The following is a 19,654-nucleotide window of genomic DNA, read 5'->3' on the forward strand; positions in this document are numbered from 1 at the left end:
TGATTTTGAGGGTGACTCCAAATCCAGACCTCCATGGGTTAATAAATTTGATTACCATTGATATTTTTGGTGTGATTTTGTTGTCAGCACATTCAACTATGTAAAGAACAAAGTATTTAATAAGAATATTTCATTCATTCAGATCTAGGATGTGTTATTTTAGTGTTCCTTTTATTTTTTTGAGCAGTGTATATATATATATATATACCGTATATACTCGAGTATAAGCCGAGTTTTTCAGCACATTTTTTGTGCTGAAAAAGTTCCCCCTCGGCTTATACTCGAGTGATGCTCCGGAGCAGAGCGTAGAGAGCTCTGGGAAGGAGGGAAGGAGGAGGAGGGAGGGGGACACGGGAGCCGCAGCAGCGCACTGTAATTGGTGCATCAATCAGTGACGCTGCTGCAGCCGTCCGTCTCCCTCTCCCTGCTCGCTGAAGCACCGCCGCGCCGCCCGCCTCCTCAGCCGCTGCAGACTTTCCTGTATGACCTAAGGCCGGCCACCGATGCCCGCACCGCCTGCTGCTGCCCGCATTCCGCTGCCCCTTCATTCGTTTACACATAGCCCGTCAATGGTGAGTAGAGACAGGCGGCGGCAGTGGGGGGGTGGGGGAGGGTTGGGGGCTGTGCATATCTGGCACCATGAGGGTATATCTGGCACTGTGAGGGCATATCTGGCACTGTGGGGGAATGTGTAGCACTGTGGGGGCATATCTGGCACCGTGGGGAAAATCTGGCAGTATGAGGGCATATCTGGCACTGTGGGGGCACATGTAGCACTGTGGGGGTATATCTGACACCGTGGGGGAATATCTGGCAGTATGGCACTGTGGGGGCATATCTGGCACTGTGGGGGCATATCCGGCACTATGAGGGCATATCTGGCACTGTGGGGGCATATCTGGCAATGTGGGGGCATATCTGGCAATGTGGGGGCATATCTGGCAATGTGGGGGCATATCTGGCACTGAGGGCTGTGTACGGCTAGACTTGCATTTCCCACCCTAGGCTTATACTCGAGTCAATAAGTTTTCCCAGTTTTTTGGGGTGAAATTAGGTGCCTCGGCTTATATTCGGGTCGACTTATACTCGAGTATATACGGTATATATATATATATATATATATATATATACACCCCAAGAATATTATGCATGTTATATCCCCTCTACCTTGAGTGGCTGTAAAAAAACATCTTGAGGTATTTGTGACCTCATACAGTATGTTACATTTCACTGTATTTATATGTATGTGTGTTTACTCCTTAAAAAGTAATTGTTATGTTGTGTATACAGTAGTATTTCTCTTACACATGAATCAGGCTACATGGGGGTACACATGGGAGATTTCTCCTGGAGATGTGTGCTGAGCGACCTATCACAGACCGCTCAGCACACATCTCACCCCCAATCAGCACAGCACGATGTGTGCTGTGCGAATGGGGGTGACGGGGGGACCGCTCATTTCACCACATGCATGCCAAATCTAGAGCCAGCGATAGCGACGCGTGGGACTGTGCATCACTGTCACTGGTACCCCTACATACGGAGCGATGTGTTCCTTAATTTCTAAGCAATCCAGCCAATAAGCTTCTGACTGTCATTTTTCAAACACAGCCTGTAACACGGCAGTTAGGAGTTGATTGGCTGGTGCTTTATCTCCGTCCACTTTATCTCCATCCCAGGCTTAGTAAATAGACCCCTAAGTCCACTATATTTGTGCTTGTGATGATTTTAAAATAACACATTACCCACCATCATATGTGGATCAGAATCTGCAGTGAAAATATTACTCAACTAACAAAGAATAGGCATTTTATGTAATATAGTTTTGGACATCTTAATGTACCGGCAGTTCCGCATATTTTGCAAATGGCATATTTTTAACAAGCTCAATTTACACCAAAGTTTTTGGTGTAAATTGCATTGAACTACAACAGTCCCTAAACAGATAGGTTGGTAATCCCAAAACAGATATCTACAGACCCTTAGGATCATTGACCAGCTACCACTAACCACTGAGCTACAATCATCTTGTGTATATTGTTGCATATAGGTTGTCTATGGGTTTTTGTGGTTGTTGTTGTTCATTGACTGAAGTAGAATGGCGATAAATTGCATTTACAAAAATTATACTTTGTGGCTATTCAAATGTTTGAGAGGCGTGGAAATCTAATGGGAGTCTATCGCAGCTATACAATTGTTGCTCAGACCAGATGCAGCAGTCACATTTCAGCTCGCAGTCCGGAAGGCTTTGAGTTGAAGTGTGCGAGAAGTCGGCTGTTTATTTCCAAAGAACGAACATTTGAATAGCCCTCTTTGTGTCAACTTTTAGAACTCTGACCTTATGTACCCCATGTTTAAACACCACATTATTTAGCAATGAACCTGGATACTGTAATTAACAACTATGTAATTAATAGTTTTAATGTACAGTAAAATGTGTTAAACATACAGGTTGAGTATCCCTTATCCAAAATGCTTGTGACAAGAAGTATTTTGGATATCGGATTTTTCCGTATTTTGGAATAATTGCATACCATAATGAGATATCATGGTGATGGGGCCTAGGTCTAAGCACAGAATGCATTTATGTTTCATATACACCTTATACACACAGCCTGAAGGTCATTTTAGCCAATATTTTTAATAACTTTGTGCATTAAACAAAGTGTGTATACATTCACACAAATCATTCATGTTTCATATATACCTTATACACACAGCCTGAAGGTCATATAATACAATATTTTTAATAACTCTGTGTATTAAACAAAGTTTGTGTACATTGATCCATCAGAAAACAAGAGTTTCACGATCTCAGTCTCACTCAAAAAATTCTATATTTTCGTAGTATTTGGATATGGGATACTCAACCTGTATAAAGGATTTAGAGGCTATAGTTAAAGATACAATTGTCTAAAGGTTGGGACTGCCTTTTTTTTTTTTTTTAAAGGGTGCTTTAAATTTAGCAGCTAAAATCACTGAAATCCCACAACTGCCTGCAACTCACAGGCTATTACATATACCCCATAATGGGCCTAATTCAGACCTGATCATAGCTGCAAACTGGTTAGCAGATGGGCAAAACCATGTGCACTGCAAAGGGGGGGGGGGGGGGGGAGGGCAGATATGAAGTGTGCAGAGAGTGTTAGATTTGGGTGTGGGGAGTTACCACTGAATCCTAAATTACAGGGTAAAAATAGAGCAGCCAGTATGTATGCTGCACAGAAGCAATACAACCCAGCCAAATCGAACTCTCTCTGCACATGTTATATCTACACCCCCCCCCCCCCCTTCTATGATCAGGTCTAAATTAGGCCCAATGCCAAGACAGGCCATCATCGTGAGCTGTATTAATGTTCCTGCACGGTGAACAGTAGAGTCTGTTACCTCCAACTGAAACAGATCCTTTGGGACATCCCTCAGGGCATTGTCTGACAAGTCTACTTCCAGCAGGTGATTTCTCCAGAAAAGGGAAAGGTTTTCTGGGAGCATTTCAATGCAGTTCTTAGAAGCTTTACAATATTTCTGAAACAAAAGCCAAAGGAGGTTGGGGAGGGCGGGACATAATACAAATAAATACATTGTTTTGTCACTGAAAACATCAGTACATTTTCAGCAATACAGTATGTAAAGTCATGATATCACAAGAGGCACTACTACTGCTTCCAGTGGCACTTACCAGAGGGCAGGCCCAGGGCTCTGGGAATGTTTTCAGCTTATTGCCTGAGACATTCAAACGCCTCAGGGATTTGAAGCAATGCAGGATAGAGGAGGGAAGCTCGGAGATTTTGTTATCGGACACATCCAGCTCCTGTAGCCTCCGCAGACCAATCCAGTTAATGCCTGAAAAGAATTAAACTTTTTTTTTGTAAACAGGCAACATATTACAGTCCCCGTTAGGAGGCTGTTCAAGGAACATATAAAGTAGTGTTTCCCAAATACGGTCCTCTACGTTAGGCTGACCATATTAGCCCTTTAAACTGGGATGCTCATGAATTACACAGGTTCTGTAGCTGATGAAAACCAGGTGACATGCAGGCTTGAAGTTAGCCAGCCCCAGAACCTGTGTAATTCATGAGTGTCCCAGTTTAAAGGGCAAGTATGGTCAGCCTATCTACGTACCCCAACAGTCCAGGTTTTAGGGATATCCCTGCTTGTGCATTGATGGTATAATCAAACTGACTGAGGTACTAATAAAGTCACCTGTGTCTAATGTGATAGAAACACTGGTAAACTGATAAAGGGAAGACATGTTTGTCCCACGTTTCTGGGCTATTACCCCCAGAAAATGTATGTTTTGCTAAACAGACTTGATGAGCATTTGGGCTTTAGTAAAAGCAGGATACGGGTCCTAGGGGTGTGGATGTGAGATGGAAGGAAGGGCTCCATCCTCAAGGCCCATTTTGGGGTTTTAGGCCTTCAGCCTGAAAGCAGGCTAATTAGGGCCTGCATCTGTAGGAGGCTGTTATAAGTTCTGTCAGGGCTTGTCTCAGAGCTCGCTACCTGGGCAAAAAGCAGCAAGTTCATTGTGAGACACTGTGATTTACTGACTTTAAGTACTGTGCATATGCCTATGTTTGTGTTGGGTGTGAATCATAGGGTCGACCACTATTGGTCGAAAATAACTAGGTCGACATAATAAAAGGTCGACATGAGTTTTTCTTTTTTGGGGTGTAGTTTTCTCCGTAGAGTGACCGGGAACCCCAATTAGTGCACCGTGTCCACTCGCATGGCTCACTTCACTCACCATGCTTCAGGCAAGGTGCCTTGCTCCGCTACCACTACGCTCGGCACAGGTTACCATTACCAATTGTAGTCCACGTAGATCGTAAAGTATGAAAAAGTTCAAAAAATAAAAAAAATTGTGAAAAACTCATGTTGACCTTTTCCATGTCGATCTAGAACATGTCGACCTATTAACCATGTCGACCAATAGTGGTCAACCTAATGTATGTCGACCTAAGTGTGATCGACCTAGAGCCCGGATACCGTATGTGGTACGGGCATTAGGACCTACCACTCAGAGAGGGAATCTATTATGTTCAGTTAGTGCTCAGATGGGCTAGGATTTATTTTAATATTTTGTTTTATACTGCAGAATAAAACTAGCAACAGCTAGATTGCATGAAAACCCTGGACTGGTGTGCTGTTTTTTGGGAGGTGCCCATCTACCCCAGGAGAGGGCACCTCTACTCTAATCTCCTTACATAAAGCATGGCTATCCTTAAGCCCTGGGCTGTTGGGGTGACTTGAGGAATGGGTTTGGGAACCACTAATGTACTGTAATCTACTATTTTACCTAGGCTTACCATACTTTCCCTTTGAACTTGGACACTCATGAATTACACAGGTACTGACTTCAAGGCTGCATTTCACCTGATTATAATCAGCCACAGAACCTGTATAATCCATGAGCGTCCTGGATTCTAACACTCAAACGACGGTCAGTGTTCAAAACATCATGCTCTTTGGGCCTAATTCAGACCTGATCGCAGCAGCAAATTTGTTCTCTAATGGGCAAAACCATGTGCAGTGCAGGTGGGGCAGATATAACATGTGCAGAGAGAGCAATTTAGATTTCAGTTTGAACACACCCCACCCAAATCTAACTCTGCACATGTTATATCTCCCCCCCCCCCCCTGCAGTGCACATGGGGGGTAATTCTGAGTTGATCGCAGCAGGAACTTTGTTAGCAGTTGGGCAAAACCATGTGCACTGCAGGGGAGGCAGAAATAACATGTGCAGAGAGAGATAGATTTGGGTGGGGTGTGTTCAATCTGCAATCTAAATTGCAGTGTAAAAATAAAGCAGCCAGTATTTACCCTGCACAGAAACAAAATAACCCACCCAAATCTAACTCTCTCTGCAAATGTTATATCTGCCCCCCCCCCCACCCCCCCAGCAGTGCACATGGTTTTGCCCAACTGCTAAAAAATTTCCTGCTGCGGTCAACTTGGAATTACCCCCATGGTTTTGCCCATTAGAGAACAAATTTGCTGCTGATCAGGTCTGAATTAAGCCCAAAGTCTCATTACTTTCCGGACAGACCCTGTATATTAAAATTAAAACTTCAAGTGATTTGAACAAGCCCCTGAACAAATAACTAAAAAGACAACACTCATTATTTGCAATAACTTGCTCAGTAATTTTTTTTTTTTGTTATTTAGAGACAACTAAATGGTTCTGGTTAACTTGCTGAGAAGGTTTAGAGTTCAAGCTTTCAAGACTACACAGGGTTCACCGTGAACCCTTGGACCCAGTTGACCTTTTGACCCTGTCGAACTTGTAAATGTCTATCATCCAGCTCCACTAGCATCTTTTTTGCGTGCATGTGTACCGTAATCATAGAAAAATAGGGGGTATCCAGCTAATCCTACAGTCCCCTAAAAGCCAGCGTGAGGCACGTCTTATCAGGGAAATAATCCCCAATAAGAACTGGTTTCACCTTTTTTTTTCCAGACGTCCTAAAAGGTTTGCCTGAAATATCAGGAAACATTGCAAACAAAAAAAAAAAGGCAGTTTTTCGCACCCGGTAATTTTTTGCAGATAACTGGATACTGCCCATAGAATTTCATGGCAAATAAGAACCACTTGGCCCATCTAGACGCAAGTGATGCGATAAAACTGCTTCATGAGACTGCACTCATTAATTTGAAACGTTAAACTTGTATATCTGTGTGTGAGACTACGTATAAATCTGTATATGAAGTGTTAAAATTAAGTAGTCGTGGCTTTTTTTTACACCCAGTTCCGTTGTGCTCTTGTATATAGTATTACATATCAAATTAATCAGTGCAGTCTCATGAAGCTGGTTTTTCACATTGCATTGCGATTAAGGGACACATTCACAAAAAAAGATGCTACACCACTTGGTGCGACTCACTGGTGCCAGGCTTCTCCTGCCACATTGGCATATTGAGGCTAGGTGTATGAGGGCGCATCTGTACTGCAGTGCTAGCCTCCACCGTTTTGACTGCAGCATAAAAGGTTTCCCCTCATCAGGGGACTATTGTGTTACAAAGCACCCGTCACCTTTTACTAAATACATCGTTTTATCTCTCAGGCCTCCAGCCGTATGCTGAAGCTATGTAGTTATACAGTCAGACACATGCTCTCCTCTTTGAATACAATTGGATCCAAAAAAGAGTTTTGTGTCACGCCTTAAGGTCATTTTCTTAAATCATACGGCGCAAGACAGCCGATGCAACCAAAATGCTCTGAGAAGAATACTGTAGTATTCTTTACATTCTGTGTCTAATTTGCATCGCAGATGCAACGATACACCACTCACAGTGTACTACAGACGCTGGGCTGCATCTATTACATTTACCCCAATAAATTCCAGCTATTTGAAGGTACACATCCAATTTGAACAATATAGCTCTATAAAAGTTCTGTAGGCAGACTAAGCACCATGTAGAAGCGGCACGTACCATCTTCTTTAAACAGATTCCCCAAGTAGTTATTGGCTGCAGAGAGCTTCTGAAGTCGACTCAGGTGAAGAAATCCAGGGGGAAGACACATCAGCTTGTTATTAGAGACATCAACCTCTAGCAATCTAAGGACAAGCATGGGAAATAGGTCTCAATGCAGAAAAGCTACCCACGAGGTTGAAAATGAAATACAGTAAACGCGTCATCTCCACTACACCATTGGCAAGCTGACCTGGAGCAGATGATTTCATCAGAGCTTTGCACACTGGGAAGGTCGCATAGCTGGTTATTACTCAGATTTAACGTTTGCAGGTTGAGAAGTCCCCATGGAATGACAGACGGGAGGGAGGTAAGGCAATTCGAGGAAATGTCCAGTTCTCTTATCTGGCAGGAAATGTCTATAAACCAATCGAGATCTATCCATGGCAAATGAAGGCTGGACCACTGTACAGAGACACTCTGCAGGAAGAGATCACATACATCACTGTGTCATTAATCAACATGGATGAGAGGTACAGTAATGCACAATAATACATAACATTCATTTCATTTCTTGGAACTAGAATTCAACACAAAAATGGAAAAAAAAACAAAAAACTATTCCCATCCCGCAATTAATAACTACTGTATGATTTCTACTTTCTGTAGATGTTGTTAGACTGCAAAACAGTTAAACCTTGTATGCAGAAAAGCTTAATTTTAGATGGGTTTTTTTTCACTTTAAGAAAACAAATAAAATAAATAAACAAATCATATATAATTTTACTTTTGTGTAAAAGAAACCTAAAATATCCTTCAGAATAATTACCATTTCACATACTGTCCATTTATAACTACTACACAAAGGCAAATTTGATCTGTGTTGTTTGTATATTTAAAAGTTTCTGCACTCAATAGAGCAATTGATACAATACAACGGCATCTGTGCTATTGACATCAGCATTGCTACATGTTGGAGATTATTATTAAGAGCCTTGTTCTGTATTAGTTCACTATAACAGAAGGCACATTGTGACAGTTCAGCTTGCTACATTGGGAAATCTCAAAATCCATTGTCTACAGATAGAAGAAGTGCAACAAGATGCAGTGAGGACAATCAGGCTAAGAAGTCAGGAACATTCTATAAGATGCTTGGGACTTTCCTTTACTGCACCAGGAAGAAACCAGACCAAGCACGGAGAGAACATGCAAACTCCACACAGATAAAAGCCTTCTTAGAATAAAACCCGTAACTCCAGTGCTGAGCAATATTAGGTGTACCATCACGAAGGCCACGTAGGTGACTTGTCGGAAGAACCCATAATAAGAGATATTAGGTGGGAGTATGGGGAAGCTAGTAGCATAAGGTGGACTACCGTCAGCACATTAAAATGTAAAAGTGTAAAAAGTAGGGAAGGGGTAGATGGTTGAGAGTGTTGTAAAAAGGCTGGTTTGCATGGTCAAAACAAGCCTTTATTTATGGGAAGAGGGAAAAAACACGGTCTAAGGGGTAAAAGTGTACATCACAGAGGTTAGGCTGAGGTAGGGAGTGGAATAGTTAAGAGTTTGGTCCTAGAGTTCAAGAGGTTGGTGGTGAAAAGAGGTACAAGAGATATCAAGAAATAGCATGAATAAATAATTTTAAACCACAATAGGCCAAAATGTATTGGCCACCGATTTGCCGATCTTTAAGTGATTTTCTACAGGACTTAAAGCAGCAATTTCTTTAAAAAGCAAAACCAATTGCTTTTTTTTTTTTTCCACAATGCTGCTTTAAATCCTGCTGAAAATCACTGAAACATCAGCACCTGCTGCAAATCTGAGACAATTAAATTGGGTCCACCGTTAGAACATAAACACACAATGATTTGGTAAGGTTATATGAAAGGCCGCCATCATGGTTAGGACCGAGGGAAATGTAATTATGGGGGGAGGGGGGGGGGGGGAGCATAATGGGCGCGAGTCCATTGGGGGAGGGGGGACCTACCTACTTTGTCAGTCTCGGGCCCCACAATTTTTGACGGCAGCCCTGGTTACACATAATTTTTAAAAAGAGTTAAAGCTATGAACATAAGAAGTGTAGGGTTCACTGGTAGAGAATAACAAATAAAGCAAATAAATAAAACAACAATAGTCTATTAAACTGGTGCAGATAAGTACTTGAAACACATGAATAACCATTAGGTGATGGCAGGATGCTGACCAAATAATTTAAGAGGACATATATAGCAGATTTAATTATGTGCAGCAGCAGCTGCAATGGATCCTGGAATCTCCTGTTCGTTAAAGGCAGATTCTGCTCATAGACTATGAAGCTGCAAACAGCTCACATTCAATTAATTCTGCCCCATAATGGTGTGAGAAATGAAACAGCATGTAGTCATACGACGTTCACACTGTATTCTTGAATGGTTCAGAAAATGAACATTCAAAATGTTGACAACTTCATTCATGTCGACATGACAGCAATAGGGTTAGGCTGCGATTACAGTTAGGGTTAGGCTACGGTTAAGGTTACATTCTATTGCAATAGTTGACATATGCAATGGTAACATGTTGAACACATCAACATAATGCCAGTGTTGACATAGTGAATGCCGACATAGCAACTGTTGACTTTGAATGTTGACATTCAGACCATGATGACATGGAAGTGCTTCTTACATATAAAGATGGTCACTTACTTAATGATCAGAATATGTACTGTGCATAAGCCCTGTCAACATATATCTGTGCTATAACTCCAGTCACTAAACTGGCCCACCAAACAGGTAGTATGTGCCTTGGAGTCCTAGGTAATGGATTGGGGAGGGTGGAAATGGAGGAAATAATCTGGTCAGGGTTAGGATTACAGCATGGAGATATTGTAAGTACAATATACTGAGCTATTGGTCTAAATGCCAGTGTATATGGGAGAAGTGTGTACATAAGGAAAGGATAAAGGGTGTAAAAGGAGGATGGCAGACATAAAGGTGGGTAAGGGTGTGCTAGGTATTAGGCATACTTGCCCAGTCTCCTGCAAGTGCCAGGACACTCATGATTTTTCGGGCAGTCCCCCCGCACCCAAAGAAGAGTGGCCAGATCTCCTGCTTCCCATCTGCTTCCTAGTGAATCGGGCAGGATGAGGAGATCATGCAGGGAATTGTGGTGCCATATGAAGGGGGCGGGGATGAAATTTAGCAAATTTGCATCAGTAAGCCCCCCGTCCCTCCCCGCTGACCCGCAAATCACAGCATTTTGGGAGCAGAGCCTAGTTATGTGCAGTGCGCCCTGCCTCTCCACACTAGAAAGCAGCGTCTCCTCTTTAAAGGTAGGCAAGTATGGTATTAGGGGAGTAAGGAAAGGCAGCACAGGTCAATATTTATTTGCACTTAGTAATTTAAGGTGCTTGTTTTAAACATTTAGGTTTTAAATGTTGTATTTTACTAGCCTTAGTGAGGCTAGTAAAACCAGCAAATACAGATAGTAGCATTGATATTTAGATTCTAAATAGTGATTGCATTTTAAAAACCATCTGAATTATAAAAAAGTCATAAGTAAAAGAAAGCCAAAATATAAAAAACACCATAGTTGGGTATGACAGTTCTACCAAGACCGGCAATAATGTAGGACAGCATGGATGGAATAATGGTTAACATTCCTGTCTCACAGCTAAGGTCATGGGTTCGATTCCCAACATTGCCCTAACTGTGTGGCATTTGTATATTCTCCCCGTGCCTGCGTGGGTTTCCTCTGGGTACTCCGGTTTCCTCTCACAATCCAAAAATATACTGGTATTTTAAAATTAATCCTAGTGTGTAATACCCCTTTCACACCGCATCTATAACCCGGTAAATTGCCGTTTTTTAAGCCTTCCAAAACGGTTCTAGCTGCGGTGTGAAAGGGCCACTTTGAATTTACTGGTTACAGATTACTGGTATTTTAAAACGGTTAAAAAGCAGGGTCCTACACGGTTCAGACCCGTTTCATTGTGCAATGTGAAAGGCTCTGAAACGGTATTTCCAAACCACAGAAGGTGATAGGCTGTCTCCATGCGTGATGTCACCAGGCAAAAGCAGGAAATAAACTGGAGGAAACACATGATAGTGAAGAAGCATTTTTTTTATACAGAATACAGTTTAAAATGGCAAATTGGAGTGATGAGGAGGTTATGGAGCTGCTTAGGATGAGAGGGGATGAAGAAATTGCTAGACAAATCACTGGGACAGTGAAGGATGCAGTAATCTACAAAAACATGGTAAAGATGCTTGAAGCTGCTGGGTTCCATCGTACGACTAGCCAAATTATTAATAATTAATTAATAATTATTAATAATGTGTGGGCCAGAAAAGTCCATTTAAAATGACAACCACTGTTTTCTATGGGAGAAACGGGTTCAGTGTGAAAGGTACCAAAACGGTAATGAAACGGTAATATACCAGTTACAACATGTGATGTGAAGGGGGTTTAACTGCTCAGACCCGTTTTAAGAACCATTTAAAGAACCATTTCAAAAGCAGGGTTTGCGATGTAAAAGCATCATAAGTGCGTGCATGTGTTTAGGGCAAACTAGTGGTTCCTATCTGCCATCACATTCTATGTGTGTTAATATTACACCTCAGTTATACATTTTAATTTAAAAAAAAGCTTCTGATTGCTTTAGCCTTATTTAAAAAGGTTAAAAAAAATAAAAATGTTAAACTCCTACACACTAAACAGAAGAAATATTAAGTAACAATAAATGTTCTTTTTTATACAGCAAGCTTACCGGTGTCTGGTCCCAATTTACCATGCTCTCAGCAAGACTTCTCTTCCTCAGCAGTTTCTTGGTCAGATCTGGGCTGTCTAGCAATATGTAGGAACAGAAACCAGCTCCGTTCTGCAACAAGAACTCTGCAATGTCTTCATGCCCTGACATAAGGACCAAGCAAACAGAGTTATTCCTATCAGCAACAACAAGAGGTGTACATGTACCAAAGAGAGGGCACAGGAAATCTCACTACTTGTCAAACTGCAGCCACAACCAACTCAGACAGTGGTACATTTACTGCTTTGTTATGCTACATGTATATTATTAACATTTTTATCTTTTATTTATAAAGGTGCCATAAAGTTTCTGCTGCAACATACAAGGGGTAAACATAAAATAAGAATTTACTTACCGATAATTCTATTTCTCGGAGTCCGTAGTGGATGCTGGGGTTCCTGAAAGGACCATGGGGAATAGCGGCTCCGCAGGAGACAGGGCACAAAAGTAAAGCTTTCCGATCAGGTGGTGTGCACTGGCTCCTCCCCCTATGACCCTCCTCCAAGCCAGTTAGGTACTGTGCCCGGACGAGCGTACACAATAAGGGAGGAATTTTGAATCCCGGGTAAGACTCATACCAGCCACACCAATCACACCGTACAACTTGTGATCTAAACCCAGTTAACAGTATGATAACAGCGGAGCCTCTGAAAAGATGGCTCACAACAATAATAACCCGATTTTTGTAACTATGTACAAGTATTGCAGATAATCCGCACTTGGGATGGGCGCCCAGCATCCACTACGGACTCCGAGAAATAGAATTATCGGTAAGTAAATTCTTATTTTCTCTATCGTCCTAGTGGATGCTGGGGTTCCTGAAAGGACCATGGAGATTATACCAAAGCTCCCAAACGGGCGGGAGAGTGCGGATGACTCTGCAGCACCGAATGAGAGAACTCCAGGTCCTCCTTAGCCAGGGTATCAAATTTGTAGAATTTAGCAAACGTGTTTGCCCCTGACCAAGTAGCTGCTCGGCAAAGTTGTAAAGCCGAGACCCCTCGGGCAGCCGCCCAAGATGAGCCCACCTTCCTTGTGGAATGGGCATTTACATATTTTGGCTGTGGCAGGCCTGCCACAGAATGTGCAAGCTGAATTGTATTACACATCCAACTAGCAATAGTCTGCTTAGAAGCAAGAGCACCCAGTTTGTTGGGTGCATACAGGATAACAGCAAGTCAGTTTTCCTGACTCCAGCCGTCCTGGAACATATTTTCAGGGCCCTGACAACATCTAGCAACTTGGAGTCCTCCAAGTCCCTAGTAGGTGCAAGGCACCACAATAAGCTGGTTCAGGTGAAACACTGACACCACCTTAGGGAGAGAACTGGGGACGAGTCCGCAGCTCTGCCCTGTCCGAATGGACAAACAGATATGGGATTTTTTGAGAAAAAACCACCAATTTGACACTCGCCTGGTCCAGGCCAGGGCCAAGAGCATGGTCACTTTTCATGTGAGATGCTTCAAATCCACAGATTTGACTGGTTTTAAACCAATGTGATTTGAGGAATCCCAGAACTACGTTGAGATCCCACAGTGCCACTGGAGGCACAAAAGGGGGTTGTATATGCAATACTCCCTTGACAAACTTCTGGACTTCAGGAACTGAAGCCAATTCTTTCTGGAAGAAAATCGACAGGGCCGAAATTTGAACCTTAATGGACCCCAATTTGAGGCCCATAGACACTCCTGTTTGCAGGAAATGCAGGAAACGACCGAGTTGAAATTTCTTTGTGGGGCCTTCCCGGCCTCACACCACGCAACATATTTTCGCCACATGTGGTGATAATGTTGTGCGGTCACCTCCTTTCTGGCTTTGACCAGGGTAGGAATGACCTCTTCCGGAATGCCTTTTTCCCTTAGGATCCGGCTTTCCACCGCCATGCCGACAAACGCAGCTGCGGTAAGTCTTGGAACAGACATGGTACTTGCTGAAGCAAGTCCCTTCTTAGCGGCAGAGGCCATAAGACCTCTGTAAGCATCTCTTGAAGTTCCGGGTACCAAGTCCTTCTTGGCCAATCCGGAGCCATGAGTATAGTTCTTACTCCTCTACGTCTTATAATTCTCAGCACCTTAGGTATGAGAAGCAGAGGAGGGAACACATACACCGACTGGTACACCCACGGTGTTACCAGAACGTCCACAGCTATTGCCTGAGGGTCTCTTGACCTGGCGCAATACCTGTCCCGTTTTTTGTTCAGACGGGACGCCATCATGTCCACCTTTGGTATTTCCCAACGGTTTACAATCATGTGGAAAAAACTTCCCGATGAAGTTTCCACCCTCCCGGGTGGAGGTCGTGCCTGCTGAGGAAGTCTGCTTCCCAGTTTCCATTCCCGGGATGAAACACTGCTGACAGTGCTATCACATGATTTTCCGCCCAGCGAAAAGTCCTTGCAGTTTTTGCCATTGCCCTCCTGCTTCTTGTGTCGCCCTGTCTGTTTACGTGGGCGACTGCCGTGATGTTTTTCCCACTGGATCAATACCGGCTGACCTTGAAGCAGAGGTCTTGCTAAGCTTAGAGCATTATAAATTTACCCTTAGCTCCAGTATATTTATGTGGAGAAAAGTCTCCAGACTTGATCACACTCCCTGGAAATTTTTTCCTTGTGTGACTGCTCCCCAGCCTCTCGGGCTGGGCTCCGTGGTCACCAGCATCCAATCCTGAATGCCGAATCTGCGGCCCTCTAGAAGATGAGCACTCTATAACCACCACAGGAGAGACACCCTTGTCCTTGGATATAGGGTTATCCGCTGATGCATCTGAAGATGCGATCCGGACCATTTGTCCAGCAGATCCCACTGAAAAGTTCTTGCGTGAAATCTGCCGAATGGAATTGCTTCGTAGGAAGCCACCATTTTTACCAGGACCCTTGTGCAATGATGCACTGTTTTTAGGAGGTTCCTGACTAGCTCGGATAACTCCCTGGCTTTCTCTTCCGGGAGAAACACCTTTTTCTGGACTGTGTCCAGAATCATCCCTAGGCACAGCAGACGTGTCGTCGGGATCAGCTGCGATTTTGGAATATTTAGAATCCACCCGTGCTGTTGTAGCAGTATCCGAGATAGTGCTACTCCGACCTCCAACTGTTCCCTGGACTATGCCCTTATCAGGAGATCGTCCAAGTAAGGGATAATTAAGACGCCTTTTCTTCGAAGAAGAATCATCATTTCGGCCATTACCTTGGTAAAGACCCGGGGTGCCGTGGACAATCCAAACGGCAGCGTCTGAAACTGATAGTGACAGTTCTGCACCACGAACCTGAGGTACCCTTAGTGAGAAGGGCAAATTTGGGACATAGAGGTAAGCATCCCTGATGTCCCGGGACACTATATAGTCCCCTTCTTCCTGGTTCGTTATCACTGCTCTGAGTGACTCCATCTTGATTTGAACCTTTGTAAGTGTTCAAAAAATTTTTTTTAGAATAAGTCTCACCTAGCCTTCTGGCTTCAGTACCACAATATAGTGTGGAATAATACCCCTTTTCTTGTAGTAGGAGGGGTAATTTAATTATCACCTGCTGGGAATACAGCTTGTGAATTTTTTCCCATACTGCCTCCTTGTCGGAGGGAGACCTTGGTAAAGCAGACTTCAGGAGCCTGCGAAGGGGAAACGTCTCGACATTCCAATCTGTACCCCTGGGATACTACTTGTAGGATCCAGGGGTCCTGTACGGTCTCAGCGCCATGCTGAGAACTTGTCAGAAGCGGTGGAACGCTTCTGTTCCTGGGAATGGGCTGCCTGCTGCAGTCTTCTTCCCTTTCCTCTATCCCTGGGCAGATATGATCTTATAGGGACGAAAGGACTGAGGCTGAAAAGACGGTGTCTTTTTCTGCAGAGATGTGACTTAGGGTAAAAACGGCGGATTTTCCAGCAGTTGCCGTGGCCACCAGGTCCCATGGACCGACCCCAAATAACTCCTCTTCCTTTATACGGCAATACACCTTTGTGCCGTTTGGAATCTGCATCACCTGACCACTGTCGTGTCCATAACATCTTCTGGCAGATATGGACATCGCATTTACTCTTGATGCCAGAGTGCAAATATCCCTCTGTGCATCTCGCATATATAGAAATGCATCCTTTAAATGCTCTATAGTCAATAAAATACTGTCCCTGTCAAGGGTATCAATATTTTTAGTCAGGGAATCCGACCAAGCCACCTCAGCTCTGCACATCCAGGCTGAGGCGATCGCTGGTCGCAGTATAACACCAGTATGTGTGTGTATACTTTTTATGATATTTTCCAGCCTCCTGTCAGCTGGTCCTTGAGGACGGCCCTATCTATAGACGGTACCGCCACTTGTTTTGATAAGCGTGTGAGCGCCTTATCCACCCTAAGGGGTGTTTCCCAACGCGCCCTAACTTCTGGCGGGAAAGGGTATACCGCCCATAATTTTCTATCGGGGGGAACCCACGCATCATCACACACTTTATTTAATTTATCTGATTCAGGAAAAACTACGGTAGTTTTTTCACATCCCACATAATACCCTCTTTTGTGGTACTTGTAGTATCAGAAATATAAAACACCTCCTTCATTGCCTTTAACGTGTGGCCCTAATAAGGAATACGTTTGTTTATTCACCGTCGACACTGGATTCAGTGTCCCTGTCTGTGTCTGTGTCGACCGACTAAAATAAACGGGCGTTTTAAAACCCCTGACGGTGTTTTTGAGACGTCTGGACCGGTACTAATTGTTTGTCGGCCGTCTCATGTCGTCAACCGACCTTGTAGCGTGTTGACATTATCACGTAATTCCCTAAATAAGCCATCCATTCCGGTGTCGACTCCCTAGAGAGTGACATCACCATTACAGGCAATTGCTCCGCCTCCTCACCAACATCGTCCTCATACATGTCGACACACACGTACCGACACACAGCACACACACAGGGAATGCTCTGATAGAGGACAGGACCAACTAGCCCTATTGGAGAGACAGAGGGAGAGTTTACCAGCACACACCAAAAACGCTATAATTATATAGGGACAACCTTATATAAGTGTTTTCCCTTATAGCATCTTTTTTATATATTTCTAACGCCAAATTAGTGCCCCCCCTCTCTGTTTTAACCCTGTTTCTGTAGTGCAGTGCAGGGGAGAGCCTGGGAGCCTTCCCTCCAGCCTTTCTGTGAGGGAAAATGGCGCTGTGTGCTGAGGAGATAGGCCCCGCCCCTTTTTCGGCGGCCTCGTCTCCCGCTCTTAACGGATTCTGGCAGGGGTTAAATATCTCCATATAGCCTCCGGAGGCTATATGTGAGGTATTTTTAGCCAAAATAGGTATTCATTTTGCCTCCCAGGGCGCCCCCCTCCCAGCGCCCTGCACCCTCAGTGACTGCCGTGTGAAGTGTGCTGAGAGGAAAATGGCGCACAGCTGCAGTGCTGTGCGCTACCTTTAGAAGACTGAGGAGTCTTCTGCCGCCGATTCTGGACCTTCTTACTTCAGCATCTGCAAGGGGGCCGGCGGCAAGGCTCCGGTGACCATCCAGGCTGTACCTGTGATCGTCCCTCTGGAGCTGATGTCCAGTAGCCAAGAAGCCAATCCATCCTGCACGCAGGTGAGTTCACTTCTTCTCCCCTAAGTCCCTCGTTGCAGTGATCCTGTTGCCAGCAGGACTCACTGTAAAATAAAAAACCTAAGCTAAACTTTTCTAAGCAGCTCTTTAGGAGAGCCACCTAGATTGCACCCTTCTCGGCCGGGCACAAAAATCTAACTGGCTTGGAGGAGGGTCATAGGGGGAGGAGCCAGTGCACACCACCTGATCGGAAAGCTTTACTTTTGTGCCCTGTCTCCTGCGGAGCCGCTATTCCCCATGGTCCTTTCAGGAACCCCAGCATCCACTAGGACGATAGAGAAAACATATTAGAATTACAGCACTTCAGCACAACACACAACCACTAACCATAGCAGGAGTACACTCACACGAGCAGGAAAAGACAGGGGTGTATAAGACTACACAATTACAATTAAGCAGAATAAAAATGAAGAATTTGGACTAAGCCATGTTCAGAAATGAACACAACAGATATGCAGAATAAAATAAAAGGACACAGTGTGAGCAAACTGTAACCAGATCCAATTCACCACAAGACAAGGCAGGGATGCATGATGAATGCGGACAGTGGGCAGACATGAGATATAAGCAGAGGCGGCCATAGGCATAGGCAAACTAGGTAAATGCCTTGGGCATTTGGTATGCCTATGGGCACAAACAGCTTTTGCTGATTAAACTGATATGCAGTATGCCTATATTCTGTGTGTAGCATTCTCGTATGCAGATAAATGTTAAATAAATAATGTTTCTCAAACTCCCCATTAACTGCTAGATCATAACAATATGTTATTTCACATCTATTTCAAAACCACTGAAAATCTTAGTATTTTGGGCTCGATTCAGACCTGATTGCTGTTGTGCGAATTCACATAGCAGCTGATTATCTAATGACTGCGCATGCGTATGCACCACAATGCACAGGTGTGTCGCCAAACAGCAACAGGATGGTGCGAAAATTTCGATCGCAAGGTGATTGACAGGGAGAGGACTTCTGTGGGTGGTAACTGGTCGATTTCAGGGAGTGTCTGGAAAAACGCAGGCGTTCCTAAGCGTTTTCAGGAAGGGTGTGTGACATCAGCGTTGGCCCCTAACAGCCTGTTTGTATCGCACTGTAGGAGTAAGTCCTGGGCTACGCACAGACTGCACAGACTGGAAATATCATTCAATAGTGAGTGAGTTGCGAATGGATTTGCAGCTGTCTGGTGAAGTTTTCGCACGGCGTACACATTCATTTGCACACTTGCATGGGGCGGGTTTTCACTCTCCCTGGGCGGCGACTATCTGATCACACAGTGCTGCAAATTTGCAGCACAGCGATCAGGTCTGAATTAGGCCCCTTGTTCCAATGATCTCGAGTGACCTTAAACTCCTAAAGATTTCAATATTTTGTTACAGTCACTGATAATAACTATGAAACTGATCTCATTAAGGTTAAAGAAGTAGGTGACTAATGGAATAAAGGCATTTAAGAACAGAAATGGTTGATGTTTGTCTAATACCAGTGCCTTTTATGCTAGTATCCCAAGCTATGCGCTTATACAGTATGAAATATTGGTGTCTAGGGCAACAAAGCCTTTTATTTGTTCTGCAAAACAAGAACACATTGGGGGATAGTCAATTAGCCACAAAAATGCAGTCATTTACAGCAGGTAAAAATTTTACAAATATCACACGGAAATGTGGCTTTTTGCCAGTATGCGTACTCCCGATTACTCCCACCTGCAAGCCTAAAAACATTTATCCCACTCATAAAGCACCCCAATTTCCTTCATTTTGCATTTTTTCACCACAAAAATTACATGTCATTATTGGCCAAGTAAAAATAATTAAAAACATCTAAGTACCTAATTAGTCATTAAGGGGGGTGCCCAGGGGTTCTGAGCCAAATCACAAATTT

The 19,654-nt window shown here is 43.8% G+C and overlaps 1 protein-coding gene across 1 annotated transcript in view; it reads right to left on the reverse strand.

Annotated features, from left to right (window-relative positions):
* LRRK1 (leucine rich repeat kinase 1) overlaps positions 1-19,654 on the reverse strand; it is a 244,638-nt gene that overhangs the window by 102,185 nt on the left and 122,799 nt on the right. Inside the window, exons 6-10 of the mRNA XM_063925660.1 lie at positions 12,161-12,303; positions 7,667-7,893; positions 7,435-7,559; positions 3,680-3,843; positions 3,388-3,525 (exon numbers count right to left, since the gene is read on the reverse strand). Coding sequence (XP_063781730.1) covers positions 3,388-3,525; positions 3,680-3,843; positions 7,435-7,559; positions 7,667-7,893; positions 12,161-12,303 — 797 coding nt within the window. The remainder of the gene's footprint in view (positions 1-3,387; positions 3,526-3,679; positions 3,844-7,434; positions 7,560-7,666; positions 7,894-12,160; positions 12,304-19,654) is intronic.

Source organism: Pseudophryne corroboree, chromosome 6, assembly GCF_028390025.1.
Source record: "Pseudophryne corroboree isolate aPseCor3 chromosome 6, aPseCor3.hap2, whole genome shotgun sequence".
In the NCBI taxonomy this organism is placed as follows: domain Eukaryota; kingdom Metazoa; phylum Chordata; class Amphibia; order Anura; family Myobatrachidae; genus Pseudophryne; species Pseudophryne corroboree.